Genomic DNA, 26,520 nt, shown 5'->3' on the forward strand with positions numbered 1-26,520 from the left:
TTTTCTTGTAGCTCCTCCCCTCTCCCCCCCACTCCGGGACTGCGAGTTCGGTGCTGTTGGAGGAGCGGAAAGAGGAGGGGACGGCAGCCGGGACAGGACATGCCCCGCAAGAGGCCGTTCAGCGCTAAGCAGAAGAAGAAGCAGCTGCAGGATAAACGCGAGCGAAAGCGGCAGGGTGAGAGAGGAGTGGGGAGGGGGGGGGAGAATCGGGGGGGGGGAGAATCGGGGCGGGGGGGCGGGGCGCCTTCCAAGAAACATCTGGATCATCTTCCTATCTCCCCTTCCTCCTTAAGGGAATGTGTAGGAGCAGGACTGTCCTTAGCACCTGGATTATCCCCATCCCTTCCTCTCCCTCGGATATCCCATAGCGTTTTGGAGGGGAAGGGAGTTGCCCCTTATCTCATGATCACCCATAGGCGCCCATGGGCAGCTCTTCTTCTTAAAGCAGCGTTGGTTCATTTGGGGCGGGGGGGGGGGGCGGGGAGAGAAGTGTGACCTTTCCATTCCCTCCTTTTTGGGGTTATATGGAGAGAAATGAATTGGAGACAACAAAAGCCTTCCGCAAAAAAATATTTAGAAAGCACTTGACATCTTCGTTTTGTCTATTGGAAAAACTGAAGCACATTCCCCCCCCCCCCCAAAAAAAAAAGAATGCTGGCCCAAATTTAACTAAGACAACTGCTAGGGAAGCGGCAGTGTGTCCACAGTGCAATTGCACATAAATGTCAACTTTTTCTTGAAGCTTAATGACAGAATGAAGAGCATCTACCTCTTGGGCACATGAGAAAAAGCAGCAGTCTCCCGCTTCTACTTTCCTCGCTTTAATCTCGGTCAAAATAAATCCAGGCCATCTTCCTAAATCTTTGCAGAATGACTTTTCCTTTGGCCTCTAAGCTATACTTGGGAGATAACCGTTTCTTTGTAAAGCTGGATTTCTTTGCCCTAATATCTGCAATGCAGTGGGTATTATATCACTCTCTCTTTTTCCCACTTAGTTAGAACTACTACTTATCCCATTCATAGGTACAACCTCTTCCCTGAAACTGAGGGGAAGAAATATACTTCAGACATGGGAAAGAGCACTTACCTCTAGAAATATATATGAGAGACTATAGGCATTCATTATGTTCTACTTTTTTCCTGTTTCATTTAATTTTCTTCCTAGTTATATATATATATATTTTATTAAATATCTCCCAACCTCCTTGTAAAAGGCTTTAGTTTTGAAGACAGGAGAATTAATATTAGAGAAAATGGATATGGTGCAATAATTAAAATGTACTACATTGTGTCCAAATGTAAGTAACCTTGGGCCAAAGATTTGAAGTAGACCTACTTCATAGAGTTTTTGTGTGTCTGACAGGATAGGAGATGAGAGAAACTATTCAAAGTACCTTGAAAATGGGGTGGGACAGAAATGTAATGAATAACATAGCAATGCTAAGAATGTCATGTGTACTGGATGGGTTGTCACAAATCCAAGATTTTTATGGGGGCAGCAATCCTGAGTCCTCCTGCACAATGTGTCTGTTGCATGGAATTTTGTTTAGGATTGCAGTTTCTAGATTTCATGTGACGCCTGTGTATGTTGCAACTCCCTGCCAAGCTAAGTGGGATCTATCTCTTAAGGGGCTGGAAGGAAAGCAGATGGGGTTGCAGAACCAAGAGGTGTGTTGAGCCGTTCATGGCCTGTCGTGCATGACGAATGTTCAGTGTTTAGGGTGGTGGGTTGCCAATTGCACAGACGTGTTCCATATTCTTCCTCATAATGATTGACGGTGATGCATATGTCAGCCCAAGCTTTCATTCCAGAGTCAGGTCTTGCAGTAATATTTCTCTACAGAAATGTGGCGCTTTCTGCTAACAGACAGACGTGTGGGCATCAATAAAAAAAGTCACTTAAGAATGAATTTGCATGAGCGACTATGTCACTAGGTAGTATAACTGAGTAATCGTCAGCCATTCATAACCAAATAATGCAATAATTTCTGGTGTGGGTATATTTAAAAATAGGAGTGGTCCAGGAGGCTGGAGAGATTTTGTTGACTTTAAGCATCTTCGGAAGAAGGAGCAAAAGGGAAGCATTGGAGCCTCTTGATGTAGTTGGGTAAAGTAACCAAGGACATTTTGCGAAGGAGAGCATTGCTTTTATAATTAGGAGAGAGAGAAGTGGGGGAATGTAAATGGTTACTGTGCACAACACTTTGGAAAAAGCTAAGCCTTCATCACCGGGAGTAGGATGACAAAAGCTTTTGGAGGGTTATGAATTGTGTGGTAATAGTACTGAAATAACACTGCAGGGAATTAAATGGGCAGCTGGCTGGGAGCAAAACTTTTGTCTGGCAGCATTCAAACACATAACAGAAAGAGGGAAAGTAGGCGTGTGTCTTTTAACTGATGATCATAATAATCTCTTTTCTGTAGTACACTAGAGTCTAGCAACTGCATCACATTCAATTCAAACAGTGCCAAGAACATATTTTTGGGCAGCTTTTCACAGCAGTGTCCTTCCAGGGCAATTCAAAATAGGTAAAATGGTAAGGTGTCAGTTCTGGTAATATAAAACCACAAACAACATTTTTCAAAGAAAAAACAGTCTAAGCAATATTTGCTTAGTTTCCAGCAAGGTTCATGTTAAGGCTAGACAGTAATTGCCAAAATAACAGAGTATCTTGGCAAAAAGGCATTTGAATACACATAGATCTTCAGCCCTTTGAGAGAACTGGAAGTGTAGGTTGCTTGCAATTCATCCTAGTTTGAGAACCACCCAGCAAAGGCAACATCTCCATTGCCTAACTTTTTAAAAAGTTTAAGCTTTTTAGGTCTGAGTAGCTAGCAACCCGCATTGCTGCCAATGTGAGGAATTTGGAAAGGGTGTAAAGATGCAGAGATATTTCCACAATTCAGAGCCACAACTGGTTAATAGACATATTTAGAAGGATTCAGAAGGACACATTGCTCAGTGTGGCTTTATATAATGTCATCATGATTAGGAGCTTTGATAGCTCCTGTATTACAGGGAATAGAGCCAGACTAGCTTTAGCCAAGCCCACAAAGTTAAGCAAGGTCAGACGCAGTTTGTATGAGGAGGGGAGGCCACTGGGAAATCTCATAACTGAAAACTAGATTGGGAAGTCACAAAAAAGATGACAATTTCTGTATTATTTACCCCTCCCCACAAAAATGATGGGTTAGTCCATGAAATGTCTAAGATGAGCATTTTCAAAAATGTTCAGGGTGCAGAACCTGTTAGTTTACAAAAAAAGAAAAAAAGGAGGCAAAAACTCTAATGATGGACTTTTTTTAAGTCTCTCATGGCAACCATCAACCTTTGGCAGATACGGGTTTAAAACACCCTGTTCTAGGAGTTGAGCGGAACTTGTAGGAGGCTTTATTATCACATCTTCGTCATATGAAATATCCCTGTCATACACTTGAATTTATTTTTTTTTACATGTCTTAGCTGAAAAAGAGTTTACGTTTCTTTGATGAGTCGGTCTGCATAACTCAAGATTGTCAAGAGTTTGCTTGATTTCTCAAAATGGGCATTCTGATTAAAGGAAAAAGGAATAACATGGCAGTGTTTGAATTAAAAAGAAAACGGTGATCTGAAGGAGCTGTTCTTGAGAAGCAATCTTGGCTGTCTACTTTCTCTATAATTGTAGTTCCTGCAGCCAAGTTTTGCATTTGCAATCTAGATGTTGAGAGTATTTCCATTCTCTTTTAGTTTACTTCATTTTCATGGTATCATAACTTACTTGCTCATCTGTACAAACATTTATTACCGTAAAAGACATATGCTTTCACCAACTGCAACTTATCATCAGATGCATCTGTCCATGTAATAAAGAGAGTTCCATCTCATAAAAGCTTATGGCTTTTAATAAAAAGTATGTTGGTTGGAAAAGGTGCTACTAGCTCCTGCTGATCCCCCCCCCTCAAAAACAGGGTTCCCCTCCTATTTTGCCCATTTATTATACAGAAATTATCAGGTCAGTGCTGTAATATTCCAGAAGATCCCTAGATGGCAGCAAAGAGGCAGAAAAATGTCAGCTGTTGCCATGCATGGCTATATGAAATTTTTGCAAGCCAGATACTGTTGTCCTGATCCACATGGAGTCTCTTGCCATCTATAGCTAACCAATTAATGCTTGAAGGCTCCTTTAATTAAACTGCTACCATCCTTTCGTTGTTATTGTTGGTGCCTTCAAATTAGACGAGGCAACAGCCTAGTCTAGTCCCTGTAATTTTCTTGGTGAGATTTTGGAAGTCATTTGCTCTTGTATCCTTTCTAGGTCTAAGACAGAGTGAACAGCCTAAGATCACCTACCTGGTTTCGTGCCTAGGGTGGGACTAGAACTCACAATCTCCCAGTTGAAGCCTACACAACTGAAAGCTGCCAAAGTTGAGAAACACTGGTCTAGATATATGGAGGGGTGGGAGTAGCTGAGAGCAAGAATGCTCACCCCTCCTTTGCTGTGTCCCATCTCTCTGTCTACTGAGTGGAAAAATCATAATATCTAGGAAACCTGTTACGCAATCTTTCTGACAATGATTCTTTGTGCTTCTCCCGTCAAGGTCGAAGTATTGAGCTCATCCAGAATCTTACAATGCAAATCCAAACAATCTGCCAATGATTGTCTCATCCCTCTCCCTTCTTCCCTAGCTTTCCTTGTATTTGTTGGAAGTAGATTTTTTTCTCTCTCTCTCTCTAATAGTCTCCTTTCCCCTACCACAAATAGCTTCTTTTATTCTAGTTATGTTTCCTTGCTTTAAATATCACCTTGCAATCCCAGAAAATATAGGTAGAATCTCCGGCAGTCTGGATTCCAATTTTTTTTATTGTCTGTATCTAGGTTCCCATTTCCCTCCTCCTGCTTCAAATCCCTGATTCTTCAAGTTTGAACTAGAATCTAGACGTCCTGAATGTTAAGGCTGTTTCCCCCGGCAATGCAGGGGTGGGGGGCTGCTACGGGTTTGCCCGGGATCAGGAGAACCCGTAGCTAACGTTATGGCCGGTTTGGAGAACCTTCAAATCCCACCGCTGGCTGGCCCCACCCACATGCTCCCCGGCATGCATGTGACCCCACACCGTGTTTTGGGCCTAGCAGGCCTCCCTGAACCCTTCTGCGACCAAAACCAGGCTGTGGGGGCAGCACCCCCCCCCCACGCTACCTCCTGCACATGTGCACATGTCTCCCATTTTTGGGTCTCTGCATGGCAGAGCTGGCTGGCAGGAGGCACATGCACATGCATGGTGGAGCTGAACTGGGCGACAGCTTGCATGCCTGCAGAGAGGGCTCCGTATGCCACTTGTGGCATGCATGCCCTAGATTTGCCGTCATGGGACTAGGCCGTGCAGCTTGCACACAAAACCAAAGCTGGCTAAGACTGATTGGAGTCTGACTTTGAAAATCTGAAGAGAACTAAATAGCCTACATCTGTCCTGTAATTTACTGTAATGTCGAATGCAATCGTTCTTGAACAAAACTACTGTGACCGCCATGTAAGATGGGCTAACTTTCTTTCTTGGGTTTTCCCTCTGTTGTCTTTCCAGGCTTTCAAGATGGCGTGAGGTCAAGTTCAAACAGCCGGAGCGGCAGTCATGATCGACACGAGGAGCACACGGACACATCAGATAGCGAGTCTTTCTCTCTGCAGGTTCGCAAGCTCAACCAGCAGCCTCAGATCCGCAAGCCAGGTGAACGAGGCTATGATCCCAACAGGTAATAACCCAGGATTTCTGAGTGAACAAGCATTTAAGGTCTGCCATTCTCCATTATGAGGGTTAGTTGTAAGGCAGGGGTGTCAAACTGGCGGCCCACGGGCCGGATGCGTCACACACAGGCCATGCCCACCCCAGCTCTGCAGAGGGTAGGGGAAACATCGCGATATGTCACGTGATGGCAACGTGACACCGCGCGTTTGACACCCGTACTATAAGGCAATTGGAGAGGAGCAGAACATGCCCAAGTCATCTGAAGTTCTCTGTTGAGGACTACTTCACTTGTGCTTGTAGATCTTCGCAGGCTTCATTCTGCTGGTTGGAATTCCTGGAGTCATCATTACAACATATACAGAGGACACCTAGTTACGGAAAGATGAAACTCTTGGGGCTTGTTTGCTTGATTTCTGGTCTGGCATCCATTGTTCGGTGTCAGAAAAGATCAGTTTGATCTCTTCTAAATATTGGTTGAGATTTATCTCTGAAGTGACGATCAGACTTCATGACGTTGTTAGATTTTTATTAAATGCTGATATCCTGGCATTGCCCGGGTATTTATTTATAGGGGGAAAATGTCCTGACCAAATGTAATTTTCTAATGTTGGATTTTCCCCCTTACCAGAGGGAGCCCCCTTGTGGACTACTGTGAAGCCATTAGCATGGCAACTCCATTGCGCTGTACAGTAGAGGCCATTTTACGGCAGTAGAGTAGAAGCCATTTTAAGGCACAACAGGCTGTATCTTAACAGTACACACACCCCGAGGGGTGTTAGGGGTGTATTACCCCCACAGTATTTTTTTCCATCAAGTAAGTCATAAAGTTTGATTGAAATTGCTCGAGGCATTTCAGAGTTATGCTAGAATACACACTCACACACAGACACACAACCATTATATATTTTCTCTACTGATTAAAGATACCGGCTGCACTTTGAGCGGGAAAGCAGAGAGGAAGTGGAGCGGAGGAAAAAAATTGCCCGGGAGAAAATCTTGGAACCGGTGCCAGAAATTGAGACAGAGGTGGACATAGAAGATGTTTACAAGACTGGCTCAGGTAGGGTGAAGATGATCAAGGAAAAGCTTCTTGGTGGGTGGGTGAATCTGAAGGGCTTCCCTCTCTTGGGCCATTTCTTGTTCTTAACAAACTACTTTTCCTCGTCTCTGGAGGTCTTGCTTCAGGCAGGAGAACCATTTACGACGAGGAGCTTTTAATTACCTGAAACGCATGAAGGGGTCTGAAGGTTCAGCACAAACATTCTGCTCCTCCGTCTGTTTCTAAACGCAGCATAAATCTCTTAACTGGGCTTTTTTCCCAACAAATGGCCTGCTGGCTGAAGAAAATTGGGAGTTCCAATCCCAAGAATATCTGGAGGCCATGAATTTGGGAAGGGCTGGTTTCGGATACCAGATCCTGGTTTTGCCCAATTGCGCTGATGCTAAATTAAGATCCTTGTATCATTTTCCCATTCTTAATACAGGTAGTCCTTGACTTATGACCACAACTGAGCCCCAAATTTCTGTGGCTAAGCGAGACAGTGGTTGTGAGTTTTGCTCCATTTTACGACCTTTCTTGCCACGGCTGTTTTAAGTGAATCGCTGCAATAGCCAAGTTAGCAACAGGGCTGTAAAGTGAATCTGGCTTCCCCATTGACTTTGCTTGGGGCACTGCAGCCGTCTTAAATACCAGCCAGTTGCCAAGTGTCTGAATTTTGATCAAGTGGGCATGAGGATGCTGCAACCGTCGTAAGTGTGAAAAATAGTCATAAATAACCTTTTTTTTCGGTGCCATTGTGTAACTTCAAACAGTCACTAAATGACTAGTTGCAAGTTGAGGACCACTTGTGATGAGGTCTCTTCTTCCTTCTCAATCAAAATTAATTTAATGTCATTACAGTAGCAACCACAGAACTGCTTATCAAGACATTTCTCTCCCTTCTCTAACTTGACTTGCATTGCCTGATTTTTCAGATGCAATCTTAGCGAAGGAAGAGCATAAGAGGTTGTGTACATTTCTTGATTCAGAATATTTGTGACCTCTCAGAACTTTATTCTCACTTCCTTCGTCATGGCGGCAAGTTTTCCTGACTCTTCTTGTGTTTTTCTTTTTTCAATAGTACTAGATTTTCCTAAACGTCCCCCTTGGAATTACCAAATGAGCAAGGATCAATTGTTGGCCCGAGAGGAGAAGTGTTTCCGGGAATATCTTGAGAATATCTATAGTACATTCCAGCCCAACCAGTTGAGTTACTTTGAGCACAATCTGGAGGTAAGCCCTTGGAAGATCTAAGCTGCATCATCACCCCCATGGAAGCCCATTTGAAGCCCCCAGAATGCATTTGAGACCTGCTTTCTCTTTTGGGGAAGAAAATGAATGCCTTAAACCTTTAAAAGAATTGGTGGTTCGAATCCCTAGCACCGTGTAACAGAGTGAGCTCCCGTTTCTTATCCCACTTTCTGACAACCTAGCACTTTGAAAGCATGTAAAAATGCAAGTAGAAAAATGGGGACCACCCTTAGTGGGAAGCTAACAGTGATGCGTGCGCCTTTGGCGTTTAGTCATGCCGGCCACATGACCACGGAGACGTCTTCGGACAACGCTGGCTCTTCTGCTTTGAAATGAAGATGAGCATTGCCCCCTAGAGTTGGGAACGACTAGCACATATGTGCAGAATGCAAGGCAAGACTGAGTACAGGTACTCCTCGACCAAATAATTATAACGGATCCTGGAATTTCTGTGACACATTATAACAGTCATAAGTAAGGGGCCATGGTGGCTCACGGGGTAAGACATCGGGCCTGCGCACCGCTGAGATCGGTGGCTCGATCCCCATGAGCGAATAAACCACGTAGGGACAAGGAAGGAGCATCCCCTGAATGCCTACCAACATTCAAGTGTCCCATGGGTAAAGATAAAACCGCCCGAAAAAAATCCTTTCACAGAGGAAGCCAGCCACCTCGGTGATCCCTGGCTAACACGTGCCATACCCAGTCATAAGCTGAGGCATCCATGTGATCAACTAAATTTGTTACAATTGTTAGGTGAATGCTGCAGTTAAGTGAATGGCACAGTCATTAATAACAATAGCACTTACACACTGCTTCATAGTGCTTTTGTAACCCTCTCTAAGCAGTTTACAGAACCAACAATCTGGGTCCTCATTTTACCCACCTCGGAAGGATGGAAGGCTGAGTCAACCTTGAGTCAGTCGGGAACAGCAATGGGAAGAGTTAACCTGCAATACTGCATTCTAACCACTCCGCACCCATGGCTCCTTAAGTGAACCCATTGGTCACAATGGGCACTTTTTGCTGGAAACTGGAAATATTTGCCGGGTTCTGGTAAAAATCCCTGTAAATCATAATTACATGACAGTGGGATGGTACAAACACCGTAAATGCAGGCCGGTGCCTAAAATGCCATCTTCCAATTGTTTCGGCGGGGACACGGGTTAGCCAACAGGATTTCGAATCTGAGTTGCAAATATTTTTTGGGTTTGTGTGTCTCAGAGGTCTGTTGTAATTTTGAATGGTTGCTAAGTGACCGGTCTTAAGTCAAGGACTACCTGCATTTAAGCTGTCCACACTGTCAGTGATGGTATCATTGCAAAGCCCAAGGGGCTACTTAGGTACTCTGTGTCCTTTGGCAGGACACAGAGTACTGCCAGGGTTGAAAAATGCTGTTCCCTTTTCTCTTTTGGGCAAGCTTTGAATCTGGTCTGTGTGAAAGCTGTATAATGTCTTCTTATGTATAGGATACATAATTACATTTTAGAAAGAGCCGGCATGGTCATACTCCACTCAAGGATGCAGCCATAGAGGTGATCAAAAGTATTAAGTATCTGGGGGTGCAGATCACTAACAATCTGAATTGGCCTCTCCATACGTCATCCTTAGTGAAACGTGCAAACCAGTGTCTGCATTTCCTGTGTCGGATGAGGAGAGCATATCTTTCTCCTTCTGTCCTGACCACTTTTTACAGAGGCACAATTGAGAGCATTTTAGCAAACCGCATCACTGTTTGGTTTGGTGGTGGCAGTGCCTCAGATAGAAAGTCCATACAGAGAGTGGTTAGGACAGCCGAGAAGATTATAGGAAGCTCCCTGCCTGTTATTCAGGATCCTGCTTATAGTCGCTATGTGCTTAGAGCTCAAAGTGTTGTTAGAGACCCCCCACACATCCACTTCACAGTTTGTTTCTGCTGCTCCCCTCTGGGAGGAGGTTTGGAAATATTTCTAGCAGGACTAGCAGGTTCTGTAATAGCTTTGTTCCCTATGCCATCCATCTGGTAAACTCGCAAGATTCATTTTTCTCACCATGTTCATGTATACACCCGGACTAGACTGTGTTGTGTATATTGGAGTGGTGGCCCTTTGAGAGCTGTATGCAACAAAATCTCATTTTAATGTATGCCAATTAGTGTACATTTAAAGTGACTATAAAGTTATTCTAAGTCTAACTGCTTTAGTTAGCTAACTGCATGCATGTTCTTGGGAAAACAGTGCCACCCAAAGCACAGAAACAGAAAGAAGCGGTAACCGGGAATTAAAGACAGAATAGACTGGGGGGGAGGGGGGGATGTAACTACATTTAGTTTATACCAATACTGTTTGCTGCATCTCTCACTTTTTGGGGAGTGGGGGGAGGGAGAATACTGGAATGATGATTTTGAAACAAATAGATAACTATTCGATCCTGTTAGTGAAATCCATTGCTTTGTCTTCTTTATCCAGGATAAATTCCTCAGTTTCTGTACAAGAAGCTACAATATAGCAGAATGGAAAAAATCTCATGGCCTTTGCATGTTTATTACGCTTGGATGTAGGCTTTTTTCCATAGATAAATGAAACTGTTACGGCACATTAACAAAAAGCTAGTAAAATGCATACGTTACATGTCATACATGCCAAATTATTTGGTGTGCCTGTGCTGATTCTTCCCCTTCACGAACCTGGGACACTGGATTCAGTTCCTTTAATTTGCAGTGGTCACAGGCTGTCCATCAGTCTTGATGGTCCATGCAATTGGAGGAGAGGCATCAGTTTGGGGATGTCTGTTCTTGTATTTGTAGATTCTTTGAAGAAACCCTGAACCGAGGACTAGGATTGATTGGGTAATATTAATTATAAAAGTTGAAAGGGACACAAAATCTGTAGGGTCCTCTGCGCTTAGTTGCTTTCTTGCAGTTGTTTCAATACACGACTAGGTAACATCATCAATGTTAGAATGGGGGTAGGGTTTGTTCACCGTTTACATACATATTGGCAGGATTGGTAGGAGTGTCCTTAGTGGTTCCTTGATTAGGCTGTTATTTACTGCTGTATTGATTGTCTGAGTTGGTAGTTTTTTGATTAGGGAATTTCTAACACTGTTATGTAGTTTGGGTAATGAAACTTCTTCAAGAAAACAACCAAGCTCAGAGAGCAGTTTGTTCTGACCGAGGCTGCCCAAAAGCATGAAGCAAACTCCTTGTCCCAGCTAAAAACCCTTTTATTAATTTACTGTGAATTCTGCTCATTCACACCCAGCAAAGTCTTTCAAGGGAGGATTTACAGTCACAGACCTTATCTGGCTTGGAGAGCTGACAGGCCCATATCTGCAAAACTTGGCAAGGAGTCTTGGAGAGTCACGAACCAATTAAGCAAACTAATTTTCTCCTGCAAACTCCACTCCCCTTTCGCTCCTCTTTTATTTCCTCTGGGAGGGGCCATTCATCGTCCACCTGTGGCCTTACTCCCAAGTCGACCCCTGTTCTTTAGCTGTTCCCTTCGTCTGGAAACTCTGCGCATGCACACACTGGGAACAGGCTCCAGCTATTCGTCTGCCTCACTGCTGTCTGACTCTGAATTCAGGCAGCTGATAACTGGCATATGGCCTTGGCCCCCTCTCTGCCTCCGACACAGAGCCCTCATCAGAGCCTTTCCTCAGACTCCAGGACTGGCCCATGTTCCTCCCCAACTTCCTCACTGCCCAAATCTGCTGCCAGCTCCGCTAGCGGGGCATAACACAGTTCAATCCTGAGCTACAAATGTTCTTTTCTATTATTAACCAAAGTCTGGTCAGGGGTGTTGTGTCTGGCTCATTGGGGGAAGATAAATTCTACAGAAGACTTTTTTAAAAAATGTTTTAATTTATTTTCTAGACATGGAAGCAGCTATGGCGTGTCCTGGAGATGTCAGACATTGTGTTGCTTATTACAGACATTCGACACCCGGTGAGACTCCTATTGACGACTGTTGTGGTTTTCTGTGGATTTAGATTCACCCAAAATTGCTCAGCAGGTGTTATAGAGTGGCATGGAAGAATCAGATGTTGGCATTCTATTTGCATTTTTTAAAATTTTCTTGTGTAGTTGTGAACTTACATGCTGTTTATTCATCCAGGCTTTAAAGATCTGGAGATGTTTGATCCTTCACTCTGCCCTAATGGACAGAGTTCTTTCCCTTTCAAATGATGGAATGAAGAAGTTTTTATTCACCAAGAGACAGTAGACAGTAATAGGGACACCTGATAGAAGAGCCCATCCCTGTGGTATAACCTCTATCTATATACTACTAAAACTCTTGTGTCTCTAACCGTTTAACTGGATGGAATAGTGCAGCATAGAGTAAACCTTTCCAACCAAGATATCTAAAATGGGCTGATTTACAGAATTCATCCAAAATCTAAAATTTGCTACATGATTTGAAATGTAGCAAATTTTATAAAACATAGCTGATAACCCGGCGTTGTTTGGGTATTTATTTATAGGGGGAAAATGTCCAGACTAAACGTAATTTCTAATGTTGGATTTTCCCCCTTACCAGAGGGAGCCCCCTTGTGGAGTACTGTGAAGCCGTTACCATGGCAACTCCACTGCGCTGTACAGTAGAAGCCATTTGAAGGCACAACAGGCTGTGTCATAACAGAACACACACCCCGAGGGGTGTTGGTGTCTTACCCCCCCACAGTATTTGTTTCCAGAGAGTAAGTCATCTGTGTACCAACTTTGGTTGAAATTGCTCGAGGTGTTCCAAAGTTGTGCTAGAACACACGGGAGGGGGAGAGAGAGAGAGGGAGGGAGGGAGGGAGAGAGAGAGAGAGAGAGAGAGAGAGAGAGAGAGAGATATTTATATATACAGATTTTGTGACATAAAAATTATCGTAAAGCATTTTATGACATCATACAAAATGTCATAAAATATTATTTCCTGCAGTCCCCTCCTGACGTTTGGCTGTGCTATGCAGTTCAACACATGAGTGCTTTCAAGGCAGATGCATCTTTTCTAGCCCATTAGGAAGCTCTGCCACTGTTGAAGGCATTGACGCATCTGGAAAGGAAATATCTAAAAAAGGATGATCTGATGACCCAATGAGTCACTGTTTGTCTAGTGGAAATTAAAGCCGGAGAGGTTGACCTTTGTCCTTAGAAATGTCACTGGATGGCAGAATCAATCAGCCTCAGCTAAGAAGGCAAATGGTTACAAATGGGAGACAGTTTGGTTTCATGGCTTAAGCTTGAAGGTGGGAGACCCTCGATTTAAGCCCCATCTTTGCCATGAAAGCCAGCTGGTGAGTTTAGGCCAGTCACTCTCTTTCAGCCCAACCCACCTTATAAGGCAAATTGTTGTTGTGGGGAAAATAGGAGGAGGAAGGTATGTTGGATATGTTTACTATCTTGAGTTATTTGTAAAAATAATAAAGGCTACTTGTTTGAGGCCAAAAGGAAATCATTGTTTCCAGGCACTGTTTTTAGAGAAGCCTAGATTTAAATTACTAATTGCATCTAAAAAGCCACATTTGTGTTCATGTTAACATATGGGATTCTAATTTTGCATAAGTCCAGACTATGCAGAGAACAGAGTGCAGAGGCATGCACATCCCGGGGCATTGTCCCTTCGCACCTTTAGAAAGGGGAAAAGGCATATAGCAACAACTAGTTTAGCTGTCCTGTACAGGTAATCCTCGACTTACGACCACAACTGAGTGTCAGCCCTGGAGACCTTGCTTGGTTAGGGGTGTTACTTGGAACCCTAACATTGAGCCCCAAATTTACATGGCGAAGTGAGACAGCTGTTAAGTGGAGTTTGCCCCATTGTACGACCTTTCTTGTCACTGTTGTTAAGTGAACCACTGTAGCTGTTAAGCTAGCAGCATGGTTGCTAAGTGAATCTGGCTTCCCCCATTGCCTTTCAGAAAGTCGCAAAAGGGGGGTCATATGATCCTAGGTCACTGCAGCCGTCACAAATATGAGTCACTTGGCAGGCATCCAGGTTTGATCACACGGCTGGGGGGGTGGGGAATGCTGCAACGGTTGTAAGTGTGAAAAACAGCCATTAGTGGCTTTTTAAAGTGATATTGTAACTTCGAATGGTCATGAAATGAACTGTTGTAAGTCGAGGACTGCCTGTATTCATTAATGTTTGGAAAGAAATAAAAGGCCAACAGATATGAGGCTATATTGCTGTAAATCCACCTTCAGTTTCCTGTCATCGCAAATTAAGCAAACCATCCTTTCTGTAAAATTGAGTGGTGCAGTGGCCTAGAGGTGGAGCTCTCGCCTCACGATCAGAGGGCTGTGAGTTCAATCCTAGGCAACGGCAGATATTTCTCTGTCTGGATGCGTTAAGAAAATCTCTGCTGCGAACTCTGCATTGGCGACAGGAAGGGCATCCGGCCAGTAAACACTCAGCTCCATTCAATTGCTCTGACTCCAACCCGATATAAGGGATTACGAAAAGGCAAATATATATTTCTAGAAAACTGAAATCGGAATGATGCCTTATTTTTCTAAATCTCCCCATTCTATCTTTTCCCTTTCTCAAACCTTTCTTGTTCAGGTCATCAACTTCTCCCCGGCCCTCTATGAGTTTGTCACCAAGCAGATGAAGAGAAACCTCATCTTGGTACTGAATAAGATTGATCTGGCCCCACCAGCCTTGGTGGTGGCCTGGAAGTATTATTTCAAGAGTCGGTTCCCTGAGATCCACGTGATCTGTTTTACTTCTTACCCACAGCAAGACCAAGATCCCAGTGCAGGTATTTTCCCACATATATTCATAATATTTTTATGACTACTAGTGGATGTTACAGTTCAGTGTAATTCTGTATTGGCTGAGCTGTCAAAAGGCTTAGCATAGCCCTGTATGCTATAAGAGAAATAGCAGAATTATATAGGTAGTCCTCGACCTACAACGGTTCATTTAGTGACCGTTCGAAGTTACAGCGGCACTGAAAAAAGTGAATTATGACCACTTTCCACACTTACAACCTTTGTAGCATCCCTGTGATCGATGCTTGGTAACTACTTCATACTAATGGCCTTTGCCATTTCCCTGAGGTCTTAACAACCTCTTGCAACTTTTTGACAAGCAAAATCGATGGGGAAGCCAGATTCAGATTAACAGCCGGTTTACCAATTTATCAACTGCAGCGATTTGCTTAACAACTGTGGCGAGAAATGTCGTAAAATGGGGCAAAATTCACTTACCGACAGAAATTAGGGGCTCAGTTGTGGTCATAAATTGAGGGCTAGTTATAATGGCTTGTTTTTTCTTTTCTTTTTTTGTTATAAGAGGCAAATTGTAGGTCAAAGTGTATAGAAAAGGTCTTTGGTTCATTGGCCAAATCTTGTCAGTTTGGTCGTTAAAGACAATGAATTCCCTTGAGTCGAAGTGGCTCCTGGTACCCACATGAAATTTCAGGATGCCTTCTTTGCAATCATTCAGATAGTCCTCAGCTTATGACCAATTGCTTAGCAATTGCTGTATGTTACAACAGACCTCCCCAGACCTACTTATGACTCAATTTCAAAGTTTGGATGGCCACTCGCGCCCCCCCCCCCCAATAGTCACATGATCACATTTGGGACACTTGGCAGTTGGTTCGCATTTATGGCTGTTTGCATTCCACAGTCATGTTACCATGATTTGCAACAGTTTTTTTTTTTCATCAGAAATTTACTTCCTATTTTTGGCAAAAGTGCCCATTAAGTTCCGCAGGTTTGCTTATTGACTACCATGTTTGTTTAATTGCAAAAGAAGAAGAAGAAAAGAAGAAGAAAAGAAGAGGAAGAGGAACAAGAAGAAGAGTGATAAAATTGGGCCCAGTGACATGGTGACTCTCCTTACAATTGGCACGACTTATGACCATAATTCTGGCCTCAATTATGCTTATAAGTCAAGGATTCCCTGTATGGAAGTGATTTGCCTTCAACTTCTGGAATATTTCTTTAACCGCATCCTGAGATTTCTTAGTAGTTTCTCTTTTTGACCAGCCAGGGTCAGCCATACGTCCTGACAATGTCAACGAGTTTAAATATTGATGTGGAGACAAGCAACTGGGTTTGTTGGAATATTTTGGACCTCTCTATGTTCTGACCAGTATTCAAAATAATCGAGCAGCCAACAGTGTACCTAAACAAAATCAGAATCACTTTAATAGATTAAGAGTTGGAAGGGACCTTGTAGGTCATCTAGTCCAACCGCCTTCCCAAGCAGGAGATCCTACACTTATTTCCGACAGACGGCAGTTAATAGTTCGTTACATTTATATATCCTACCCTACCCCCCCCTCCCAAACTCCCAGGAACCCTGGGTGGTTTGTGGCCTTGATTCCTCCCCTATCCACTTCTTCACATGTCACAGATATAATCTAAAGTGTCGGCTTCGAATCTCAACCTGGAACTTTCTGTCTTTCTTTTTCCTTGCAGTGTTCAAAAAACGTCGGAAGCGTCGAAAGGGCTGGAGCACAGCTATGGGGCCCAATCAGCTCCTGAGCTCCTGCGAGACTATCACAGCGGGCAAAGGTGCGGCTGCTCTCATGTTGGGACTGGGCCATTTTTAACCTGGGATGAAATTTTCTCCTAAAAGTCAGCGCCAGGATGGTTCATTTTCAGGCTAGCAAGGAAAAGTGACAAAAGTTGAGAGTGCAAATCAGCAATTTTCTTTTCCTTGAGCCCCTTTATCTCAGTTGTCTAAAGAATAAGCTCTGGCTTAGCTCATCTACTCAGAAGCATTCCCCAGTCTCACTAAATTTGAAGTAAAATGGTTTTAACAAGATCACAGATGTACATTCCAATTTCCTCCATTTAATTTGACATATATTAAGCAGCAAATCGCCTATTTTAATTTTAATGTTTATAATTTTTATAAGCTGAAGGTGAGGAAGATACTCCTTCCTCCTCCTATTTTCTTTGTAACAACAGCCCTTTGAGGTAAGTTGGGGGCTGAGAGGGAGTGACTGGCCCAAGCCAGCTTTCCATGCCGGCAGGTAGGACTAGAACTTGCAGTCTCCTGGTTTCTAGGCCAGCACCTTAAACACTAGAACAAACTGGCTCTCATTCATTCATTCATTCATTCATTCATTCATTCATTCATTCATTCATTCATTCATTTATTTATTTATTTATTTATTTATTTATTTATTTCTAGATTTCTATTTCCCCTTCTCTCAGTATTTGCACAATTCAAGGCACCCACCTAGCAGGTCCCTTACAAGGTGGGTTGGTGCAAGGGTCGGCTGCTACGGGTTAGCCCGGGTTCGGGAGAACCCGTAGCTAATGTTATGGCCGGTTCAGAGAACCTCCAAATCCCACACTATCCCCTCTCCACCCAGGAGTCTCCACCGGGCCTGTTTTGGATATGACATAAGTGCAGGGCCCACATGGAGGCTTGGGGGTGGGGGGAGAATGGGCCTCTCAGATGTTCCGGAAGGCTGGAAATGGCCCAGTTTTGGAGCCTAGGGTAAGCAGTTTTCGCCCTCCCAGAGGCTAGAGGAAAGCCTCCGGAGCCTGGGGAAGGCGAAAACACCCCTCCGCCCCCAATGAGGTGCAGGAAGCCGACTAGGCCATGGCCACCATGGCCATGGCCACCCAGCAACCGGGCCGAGAACCCATTACTGAAATTTTTGAAGCCCACCCCTGGGTTGGTGTGATAGACAAGGACAATGGCCAACCAGTTGGCTTCAGGCCCAAGGCAGAACTCTCTCCTGGTTTTTAATCTAGCACTTTCACCTCCACTACACTTAAGTAGCTGGCCATTTCTGCTACTATCGTAATTTCACCTCTCTTTTTGACAGTGGACTTGAGTAGCTGGAAAGAGAAGATTGAGCGGGATGCTGCTGGTGCTGGCCTGTTGCTGGATGACTCTGAGGAAGATGAGGAGGATGACCGAAGTATGACCGTGCTGGTGGAGCATCAGACAGATGTAGCTATGGAGGGCGGTGGAATTTCCCAGGAACTCTACAAAGACGGAATCTTGACAGTCGGTTGCGTAGGTGAGTCTGCCCTTAAAGTCACTCAGCAGGACGGAGTATTTCCGGGACTATTTTTGAGGAGGAGTCTTGGCGGAATTGCTTTCCAGGTGCTGAAGAAGGACATGGACTGCAACAGGTCCAGATTTGCATGCAAAACCAAAGTTACCGGTGTGTTACTGATAGGTGGTAGATACATAATTTTTGGAAGGATAGGTAGTCCCACTGCTTATCACTACAATGAAGCCTGAAATTTTGGTTGTATGTTGTTGTGGTTGTAAGTTGAAGCACCATCTGACCTGGCTTGAAGCTTTGACTGTGGTCAATACAATGGTCATAAAGCAACTCACCACGGTTGCTAATTGAATCACATGATGTTGTTAAGCTGTTAAGTCAACCATGTGGTCATTAAACAAATCCAGCATATCCAATGGTGTTTATGCATTTTCTGGCCAGGAAATGGCCAAGAAAAACCCATTGCACATCATGTTCATATCAGTGCAGAACACTTTATAACCAATCCCCAAAGTGCTTTTTCAAGAGGCAACTGGATTTTAACAATTGTCTTTGAAGATGTTTCGCTTCTCATCCAAGAAGCTTCTTCAGCTCTGACTGAAGAATGGAATGGGAGGATTCAGAATCCAGTTAGAGCTGAAGAAGCTTCTTGGATGAGAAGCGAAACGTCTTCAAAGAAAAATGAAGAAAGTCCAGTTGCCTCTTGAAAAAGCACCTTTGGGACAACCTGTAAGATAAGCTCCCTGTTGGGAGAGCGAGTACATTCAGCGAAGCGTTGTGAGAGTTGTGTTGGAGAACACACAAACCAGCATACAGAGACACTGCAGTTTAAATAGGCTTTTACTTTCGTGGAAATAGAGGTATCAGAGTCCATCAAACAGTCCAAGTCATACACGGATAAGACAGTCAGTCATCAGTGTCTTTCAGTTAAGGGATAATCCAAATAACATAGTCCAGTATCATATAATCAGTTCAGAACTCAAAGTTTGCTAGCAGTTGCAAAACTTACAATAGCTCACAGCACTTTCTAACAGCCAGCTTCCAAAATGCTCATATCAGATCAGCCCAGCATCTAATGAACAGAGAGCTAACAGTCGTTCTGGCTCCCTCTTATGGCCGATTGGGGAAACAGCAACCAATCACATTTTACAGTATGATTTAAAGAAACAGGTATAGCATTATTACATGATTTATATATTGCCAACCCAACCGTTAGATTATATTCCTAACAATGACCTGGATGACTAAGAGTCTCCACAGATCCTGTAACCAGTCATAAGTGCAAGTTGGTTGTCGAATACCCAGATTGTGGTCACGTGATGCAGGAATGGTGGTGACAATTATGTTAAGAAAGGGTTGTAGGTAGCTTTTTAAAAGAGTGTAACTTCGAATGGCAATTGAATGATCTGTTGTAAGTTGAGAACTACCTCCAATGCCTACTGAATTCACAGGGCTTATTTCAAAGTAAACAAATTTTGAATGGCAGCCTAAGTAACTGGCTAAAGTGATGGGTTCCTCTTGGTGGGATTTTGAGTTCAAGTTCTCTCTTGTTCATGGATCTCTTGACTGAAAGTTGCAGCCAACATTCTCTCTTGACCTAATTAATTTCGTAGAATTGTGATGAGGATAACCACCCTGAGCCCCTCACAAGGGAAGGGGAGATCAGACAGTAGTGTAGCAAAACCTCAATTTAGTGGACTGCTAGTTAGAACATTTAAGTGATGGTGGACAGAATTTCTGTCTAGACATTTCCCCACCTCTGAAATACTATAATAGCCAAGTTCATGGCACTTAAAGTAGTCCAGACAAGACGCTCAGCAAATATATAAAAGAAAAAAGCTACGGTACATTTCTTATTTGCCCCATTTTGCATAATTTGTAACATTGCATCATGATGCAAATGACATTGATTTACGTCATGGCTTCCAGATGCAAATCAAGCAGGCTGACCTACATTACTAGTTTGCATAATTTGTGTCATGACAACGTTATGTGGATTGATTTGAATTTCACAGTCTTATATTTAATAGACATTTGGGATGAATAGGCACTTCTCCCCGGCGGGAACAGTCCATTAAATCCAAGTTTTCTTTAATAATTGCTAAAAATCTGAAATGCAGTACTGCATGATAAATTGCAGATTACAGGTGTTAAATATAGCCACTGTAGTTTCTCCTCTGTTCTTGGCTAAGGTTTTGAATGGATGAAAAGATAACTTGGCAGTGGTTTAGTTCAGGGGTCTCCAAACTTGGCAACTTTAAGGTATGGTTGGCTGAGGAATTCAAGTGTTAAAGTTTGGAGACCCTTGGGTTAGTTGGGATAGATGGAAGTTGCACCATGCAGGCTGAGAAAAAGAGAGAAGCTGATTTCTGCTATATCAATTTCTATCTATCTATCTATCTATCTATCTATCTATCTATCTATCTATCTATCTATCTATCTATCTATCTATCTATCTATCTATCTATCTATCTAACGTGTGTGTGTTCCAGCATAACTCTGGAACGCCTCAAGCAATTTCAACCAGACTTGGTACACAGATTACTTACTCTCTGGAAACAAATACGGTGGGGGTAAGATACCCCTAACACCCTTCAGGGTGTGTATTCTGCTAAGATACAGCCTGTTGTGCCTTAAAATGGCTTCTACCATACTGCCGTAAAATGATTTCTGTGCAGCGCAGTGGAGTCACCATGGTAACAGCTTCACAGTACTCCACAAGGGAGCTCCCCCTGGTAAGGAGGAAAATCCAACATTAGAAATTAAGGTAGTATCGCTTTTCTTGACGCTTCTTGTCACCGAAATGTGGGCTTTTCCTGTCTAATACAGGATTAGGAGAAATAAATACCTGGGCAGCGCTGGGTTATCAGCTAGTAATAAATAAGCAAGAAAGTTGAGACAGACTTTCTGGCCCAAGGTTTTGTTTTGTAGAAGAACTGGAGGGTCCCCCAAGCAAACCTTTCATGGTAACAGTTCTGATTAAGGTGGAGATGATGATGATGATGATGAGAGTCATTTTGATTTGTCCTTCCCTTTCCACCTCCCTACAGGCTTTCCCAATGTCGGCAAGTCCTCCCTTATTAATGGGCTGGTAGGCCGCAAAGTGGTGAGCGTCTCCCGCACTCCCGGTCATACTAAGTACTTCCAGACCTACTTCCTTACACCCACGGTCAAGTTGTGCGATTGTCCAGGGCTCATCTTCCCGTCTCTTGTTGACAGGAAACAGCAGGTAAGAGTTGGAAAAGGGGAAAAATCAGTAAAGTTTTCCTGCCCAGCGGGAATAGCGCTTGGGTTATAGGTGAATATAAATGTGAATTGTGTTTCTGTCGAACTCCCAATGCTGTGGGAGCACATGCTGAAAAGTTTATGAGTAGGCACATAAAGGATTGAACATAGGAAGTTTCCTTATACCCGTGATGGCGAACCTATGGCACGCATGCCACAGGTGGCACGTGGAGCCATTCGTTAGGGCACGCGGAGTCCTGTCAGCTCCAATGCACATGCACGCACTGGAAAGCTGACTTTGGCCTTCTTTTAAGGCCGTTTTTCGAAAAACAACTCAACGTGCAAACTGGAAGTTTGGAAACGGAGTTCTGGTTTGTGTGTTGGGCTGTTTTTTGTGCTCCAGAGGCTTCAGGAAAGGCAGAGGGCGAAAAACGGCCCTAAGGGGGAACCAGATGTCGCTTCATTAGATGAGGATGTAATTAGAAAAATATTAGACTGTGCAGAGATGGATACATTGACTTTAAAAATAAAAGACAAAGTAGACACTGAATATTACTTGACATGAAATAAATTTTATGGTTAGAGGTAAGAGATAGAAATTAGATGAAGAGAGGTTATTGCTATGTCTCAATTAAATATAAATATGGCTTATAATTATAAATATGCTAATATAAATTAACATAATTATGAATAAGCTATAATAAATATAATATAAGCTAATATAAAGAAAAATTGAGCCAAAAGTATTCTGTTATATTATTACTAGAGTTACTAGTATACGTGTTAACATTTTGTTTTGTTCTCTCTTTGTTTTTCTTTTGCAAATGACAATACACTGTATTCAAAATGTTTATGGATTAAAAAAAGAAGATTTGTGATGGAAAAACATCATGCTCTGTTCTATGATGATTAGAGAATAAAGTCCTTTCCCTTCTTAAAAATCAGTACGCTGCCCACCAGGCTGCACTGCTGGGGCAGGGAATGTTCCATGGCTGCAGAAGATGAGACACCCAGATGCTCTTTGGTGAGAGTACCCCAAACCTGGATCTCCTGTATTGGAGCATCTTCTAAGAAAATGAAAAGATTTGATTTCAGTCTGAGCAGAGTACTGATTTTTTTGTTATGGCCCGCCAATAGCCAGTGGAGCTGGTGGCAGACTCGGACAGTGAGGAGATTGGGGAGAAACATGGGCCAGTCTGGGGAAGGCTCTGATGAGTGCTTGGCATCGGAGGCAGAGAGGGGGCCAGGGCTGACAGTTATCAGCTGTCTTCGGAGTTGGAGATCAGTGGGCAGAAAAACAGCTGGAGCCTGTTCCCGATGTGCGCATGCACAGAGCTGCCAGGAGAAGGGAACAGCTAAGGAACAAGGGCTAACTTGGGATTAAAGGCACAGGTGGACGGTGAATGGCTTCTCCCATAGGGAATAAAAGAGGAGCGAAAGGGGAGGGAAGTTTGCAGGAGACAATTAGTTCAGTTCATGAGGGTGAAGATCTGTTCCTGACTTCTTGCCAAGTATTGTCTGCTACAGAGTGGCATTTGGAAAATATCAGCCTTGCAGCTCTCCAAAACCTGATAAAGGTCTGTAGTTGTGAAATCTCATGAAAGACTATTTGCCAGGATTTTGCTGGAGAGGAATTCCCTTTAACCTAAATAAAAGGAGGTTTTATCGGGACAAGGAGTCGGCTTCGTGTTTTTGGGGATGCCTAGGTCAGAGCATTTTTAACGAGGGAACAACCTTCTTCTCTAATCATTATAGAACAGAGCATGATGTTTTCAGTGGTGGGATTCAGCCAGTTCGCACCACTTCGGGAGAACCGGTTGTTAACTTTCTGAGCAGTTTGGTGAACTGGTTGTTGGAAGAAATCATTAGGTCAGAGAACCGGGTGTTAAATTATTTGAATCCCACCACTGGATGTTTTCCCATCACAATTTCCCTGCATGCTTCCAAATCAGACTGAAGGAGAGATTTTTTAAAAACGAAAGTTTAATTTTGGGTTTTACTGATTAGATTTATTTGTCGTTCTAGAAATGGATAATTTATTTTGGAAAAGCAAAAAAGTTTGAGGTTTGATATTAATGGTTTATTCTACTGCAACAGAGGGGGAGTTGGAAGTCAACGCTTTTTTTCTTTTCCTTTCTCCCTCCCCTACAAAGCGTCTTACGATTTGCTTTTGTATTTTTGTATGTTATTGTCTAATCTAACAAAACGTTATAAAGAGGAGAAGAAGGAAAAAAAGTCAGAAGGAGAGGTTTTTGTTTCTGAGCTTCTATTATGCAATTCAAGGGTGTTAGTTGGAAGAGACACGGGATGACTCAATGTTGCTGTTAGCTGGGAGATGAGTCTTCTGCTGTAGGAGATGATGTTTTGAGCTGATGTTTTGTTTAAAAAAAACCAAAAAACCCTCCCTCCTTTTCTCCATTGTTTATTTTTTAGTCTGTCAACATTTGCAGAGTAAATCCAATAGCAACCTCTGGCAAGCAATAAATCCTTCTTATTTTTGTTTAATTTTCAGATATTGGCTGGTATCTACCCTATTTCCCAGATCCAGGAGCCCTATACTTCTGTGGGGTTCTTGGCTAGCCGGATTCCGGTGCAGGCCTTGCTCAAGCTGCGGCATCCTGACGCCGAACACGGCAAGCCTGAACCCCCTTGGTGTGCCTGGGATGTATGTGAAGGTAACAGTGCTGAAGCAACAACTTGTCCAGCTGAGTTGGATGTCCAGTCTGGTTCTAACCAGCACATTGTCAGGCCTGCCAGCCATCTTTTCTTTTGGACTTGGGGCCTGCCACACTTTCTACTATTCATTTTCTATTGTGGGAAAATAGGAAGGGGGGTTATATGGAGTTAGGTGATATGTAGCCATAATAACATTCTTCTTAGAAACTCAAGGCCATCCTTTGTCTCTGTACCTGGCCGGAATTGGATGGGTGGAAGCTGCCAGCGTGGCAGTGAAAGATTGGACCATGTAATGGAATCGTGGGTGTAGGGGCAGGATCTTGAACTTTTAGCTGGGTGGGATTCAGGTTCAGGTTTTCCCAGATGTGCCAACATGGCTCCCTTAATAAATTGGGACTTTGAGGAAGCTTTTGCCTGGGACTCTGATGTACATTTGGATGCTATTTGGAACCCTGACACACACCCTCCTTTCTGTGTTTTCAGCCTGGGCTGAGAAACGAGGTTACAAGACAGCCAAAGGAGCCCGGAATGATGTTTACCGAGCAGCCAACAGTCTTCTACGCCTCGCAGTCGACGGGCGGCTCTGTGTCTGTATGCGATCTCCAGGCTACACGTCACAGAAAGGTCTCCGACAAGAAACTCCTTTAGCAATTTTTCCATCACTTCCAAAGAGATGTGGGGTGCTCTCTATCCTGGTGCTCTTCAGATAAATGGGACTTCTATAATTCTCAATGAATCCAGCATCTTTGGCAGGTTTCCAGGCTGGAGAAAACTGGTCCAGGGAAATAGGCAGGCGTTATGAAGGACTCACATCTAGCTGGCTTGGAATCATGCATAATTAACGGAAAGGATTGTCCTATCCCTATAAATTCCCACTTGCTTTTCTCAATACCGGTAGTTCTTGACTTATGGCCACAATTGATCCCAAAATATATGTTGCTAAGCAAGATAGTTGTCGAGTGAGTTTTGCCCCACTTTATGACCTTTCTTGCCACAGTTGGTAAGTGAATCACGTAGTTGTTAAACAAATCTGACCGCGCATTGACTTTGCTCGTCAAAAGCTGGCTGGGAAGGTTGCAAAAGGGGACAATGTGGCAATGTAACCATCATAAACACCTGAATTTTGATCACGTGACTATGAGGATGCTGCAACAGCCATAAGCGTGAAAACTGATTGTAAGTCGCATTTTTTTCCAGTGGTATGGTCACAGTTGAATAGTCACGAAAGGAATGGTTGTAAGTCAAGACTACCTGTACTGGTATTGATTTCAAGTCTATTAAAAGTCCATTATTTCATGCCCATTAAAAGTATGAGCAGCATAATGCTTAGCTGCCAAACATGAACGAGATCCATGCAAGCAGTGGGAATATCGTCCATGGAGTTCCTTCATATATATTTTCTGGATGTTGACCCCTGTGTAGGGGTGGTCATGATTTGAGCCATGCTAGAAAAATCTCAGAAATAAATATTGAGAGTGAGAATTTGTATTCAGAGACACCATCATTCTGTCCGGTTTTATTTATAACTAGCTGATAACCCGGCATTGCCCGGGTATTTATTTATAGGGGGGAAATGTCCGGACCAAGCATAATTTCTAATGTTGGATTTTCCCCCTTACCAGAGGGAGCCCCCTTGTGGAGTACTGTGAAGCCGTTACCATGGCAACTCCACTGCGCTGTACAGTAGAAGCCATTTCACAGTACAATAGAAGCCATTTTAAGGCACAACAGGCTATATCTTAACAGAACACCCCTCCCCAAGAGTGTTAGGGGTATCTCTCTCCCCCCCCTCCGGTATGTGTACCCCAACTTCTGGACTATTTTTAAGCTGGCACGCAATTAAAATTTAACGAGTATCATTACTGCAATGAAAACCCAAATTAGAATCAGCTTTCAAAATAATGAACCATTAAATGCTTGGCAAAAGAGATGTCATTTTGACATGTCTTCCTACCTGCTGGGAATATCAGAAGCATATGATGCGGAATGATCTATGCACAGTATTAGCATAAACATTGTACCCAGGCTCAGCCTTTTTCTGCAGCAGAAAGAGTCTCTCTTACAGGCTCTCTACTCCGTAAAGAGTCCAGAAGACTGCTTTATAGAAGTGATCAGGGTTTGCTAGGAATAGTGGCATAGGCTAGATAGAAGTTGGCCTAGGACTGTCCCTTGCGATGGATGCCTTGATTTCTCACCGCTCTGTTTTTGTTCCCTCTGCAGCCATGTGGGAGCATCACCCCGAGACAGCTGAGATTGCAGCTTTGCAGGAAGCTCATCGCCGAGAAGACAAGCAGGGCTCTGCGGAGGAAAATGAGTGGGAGGAAGAAGAGGAGGACGAAATCTCCAGCTCGGGAGAGGAGGAGGACGAAGAGAAAGACCGGGATGCTGATGAAGAAGGCGAAGAGGAGGAGGAGCCCCTCTCGGCCCCCAAGAGTGGGCCCAGCCAGTCCGCCCCTCCCAGAAAGGGAAAAGTACCCACTCAGAACTTGTTTGCTTTGCTTGGGGAAGATGAATGTTAGTAGCTTCCCCTCTTGGACTAAGGGACGGGCGATAGATTTGCCCAGCCCAACCCAGCCACCCTACCCGCTGTGCATTCCCCAGCTCTGGAGCTGTCGCTGTATATCAATAAAGGTGATGTTTATTTCCTGGC

The 26,520-nt window shown here is 43.5% G+C and overlaps 1 protein-coding gene across 1 annotated transcript; it reads left to right on the forward strand.

The window, feature by feature from the left end:
- On the forward strand, positions 1-26,520 carry GNL1 (G protein nucleolar 1 (putative)). The gene is made up of 12 exons (XM_032211838.1): positions 1-175; positions 5,558-5,726; positions 6,643-6,779; positions 7,840-7,991; positions 11,866-11,937; positions 14,543-14,741; positions 16,414-16,509; positions 17,781-17,978; positions 21,020-21,198; positions 23,707-23,869; positions 24,354-24,494; positions 26,091-26,520. Exons 1-12 carry the CDS (start codon positions 100-102, stop codon positions 26,387-26,389), a joined length of 1,881 nt encoding a protein of 626 aa, XP_032067729.1. The 5' UTR covers positions 1-99; the 3' UTR covers positions 26,390-26,520.

Source organism: Thamnophis elegans, chromosome 2 (assembly GCF_009769535.1).
Source record: "Thamnophis elegans isolate rThaEle1 chromosome 2, rThaEle1.pri, whole genome shotgun sequence".
Taxonomy (NCBI): domain Eukaryota; kingdom Metazoa; phylum Chordata; class Lepidosauria; order Squamata; family Colubridae; genus Thamnophis; species Thamnophis elegans.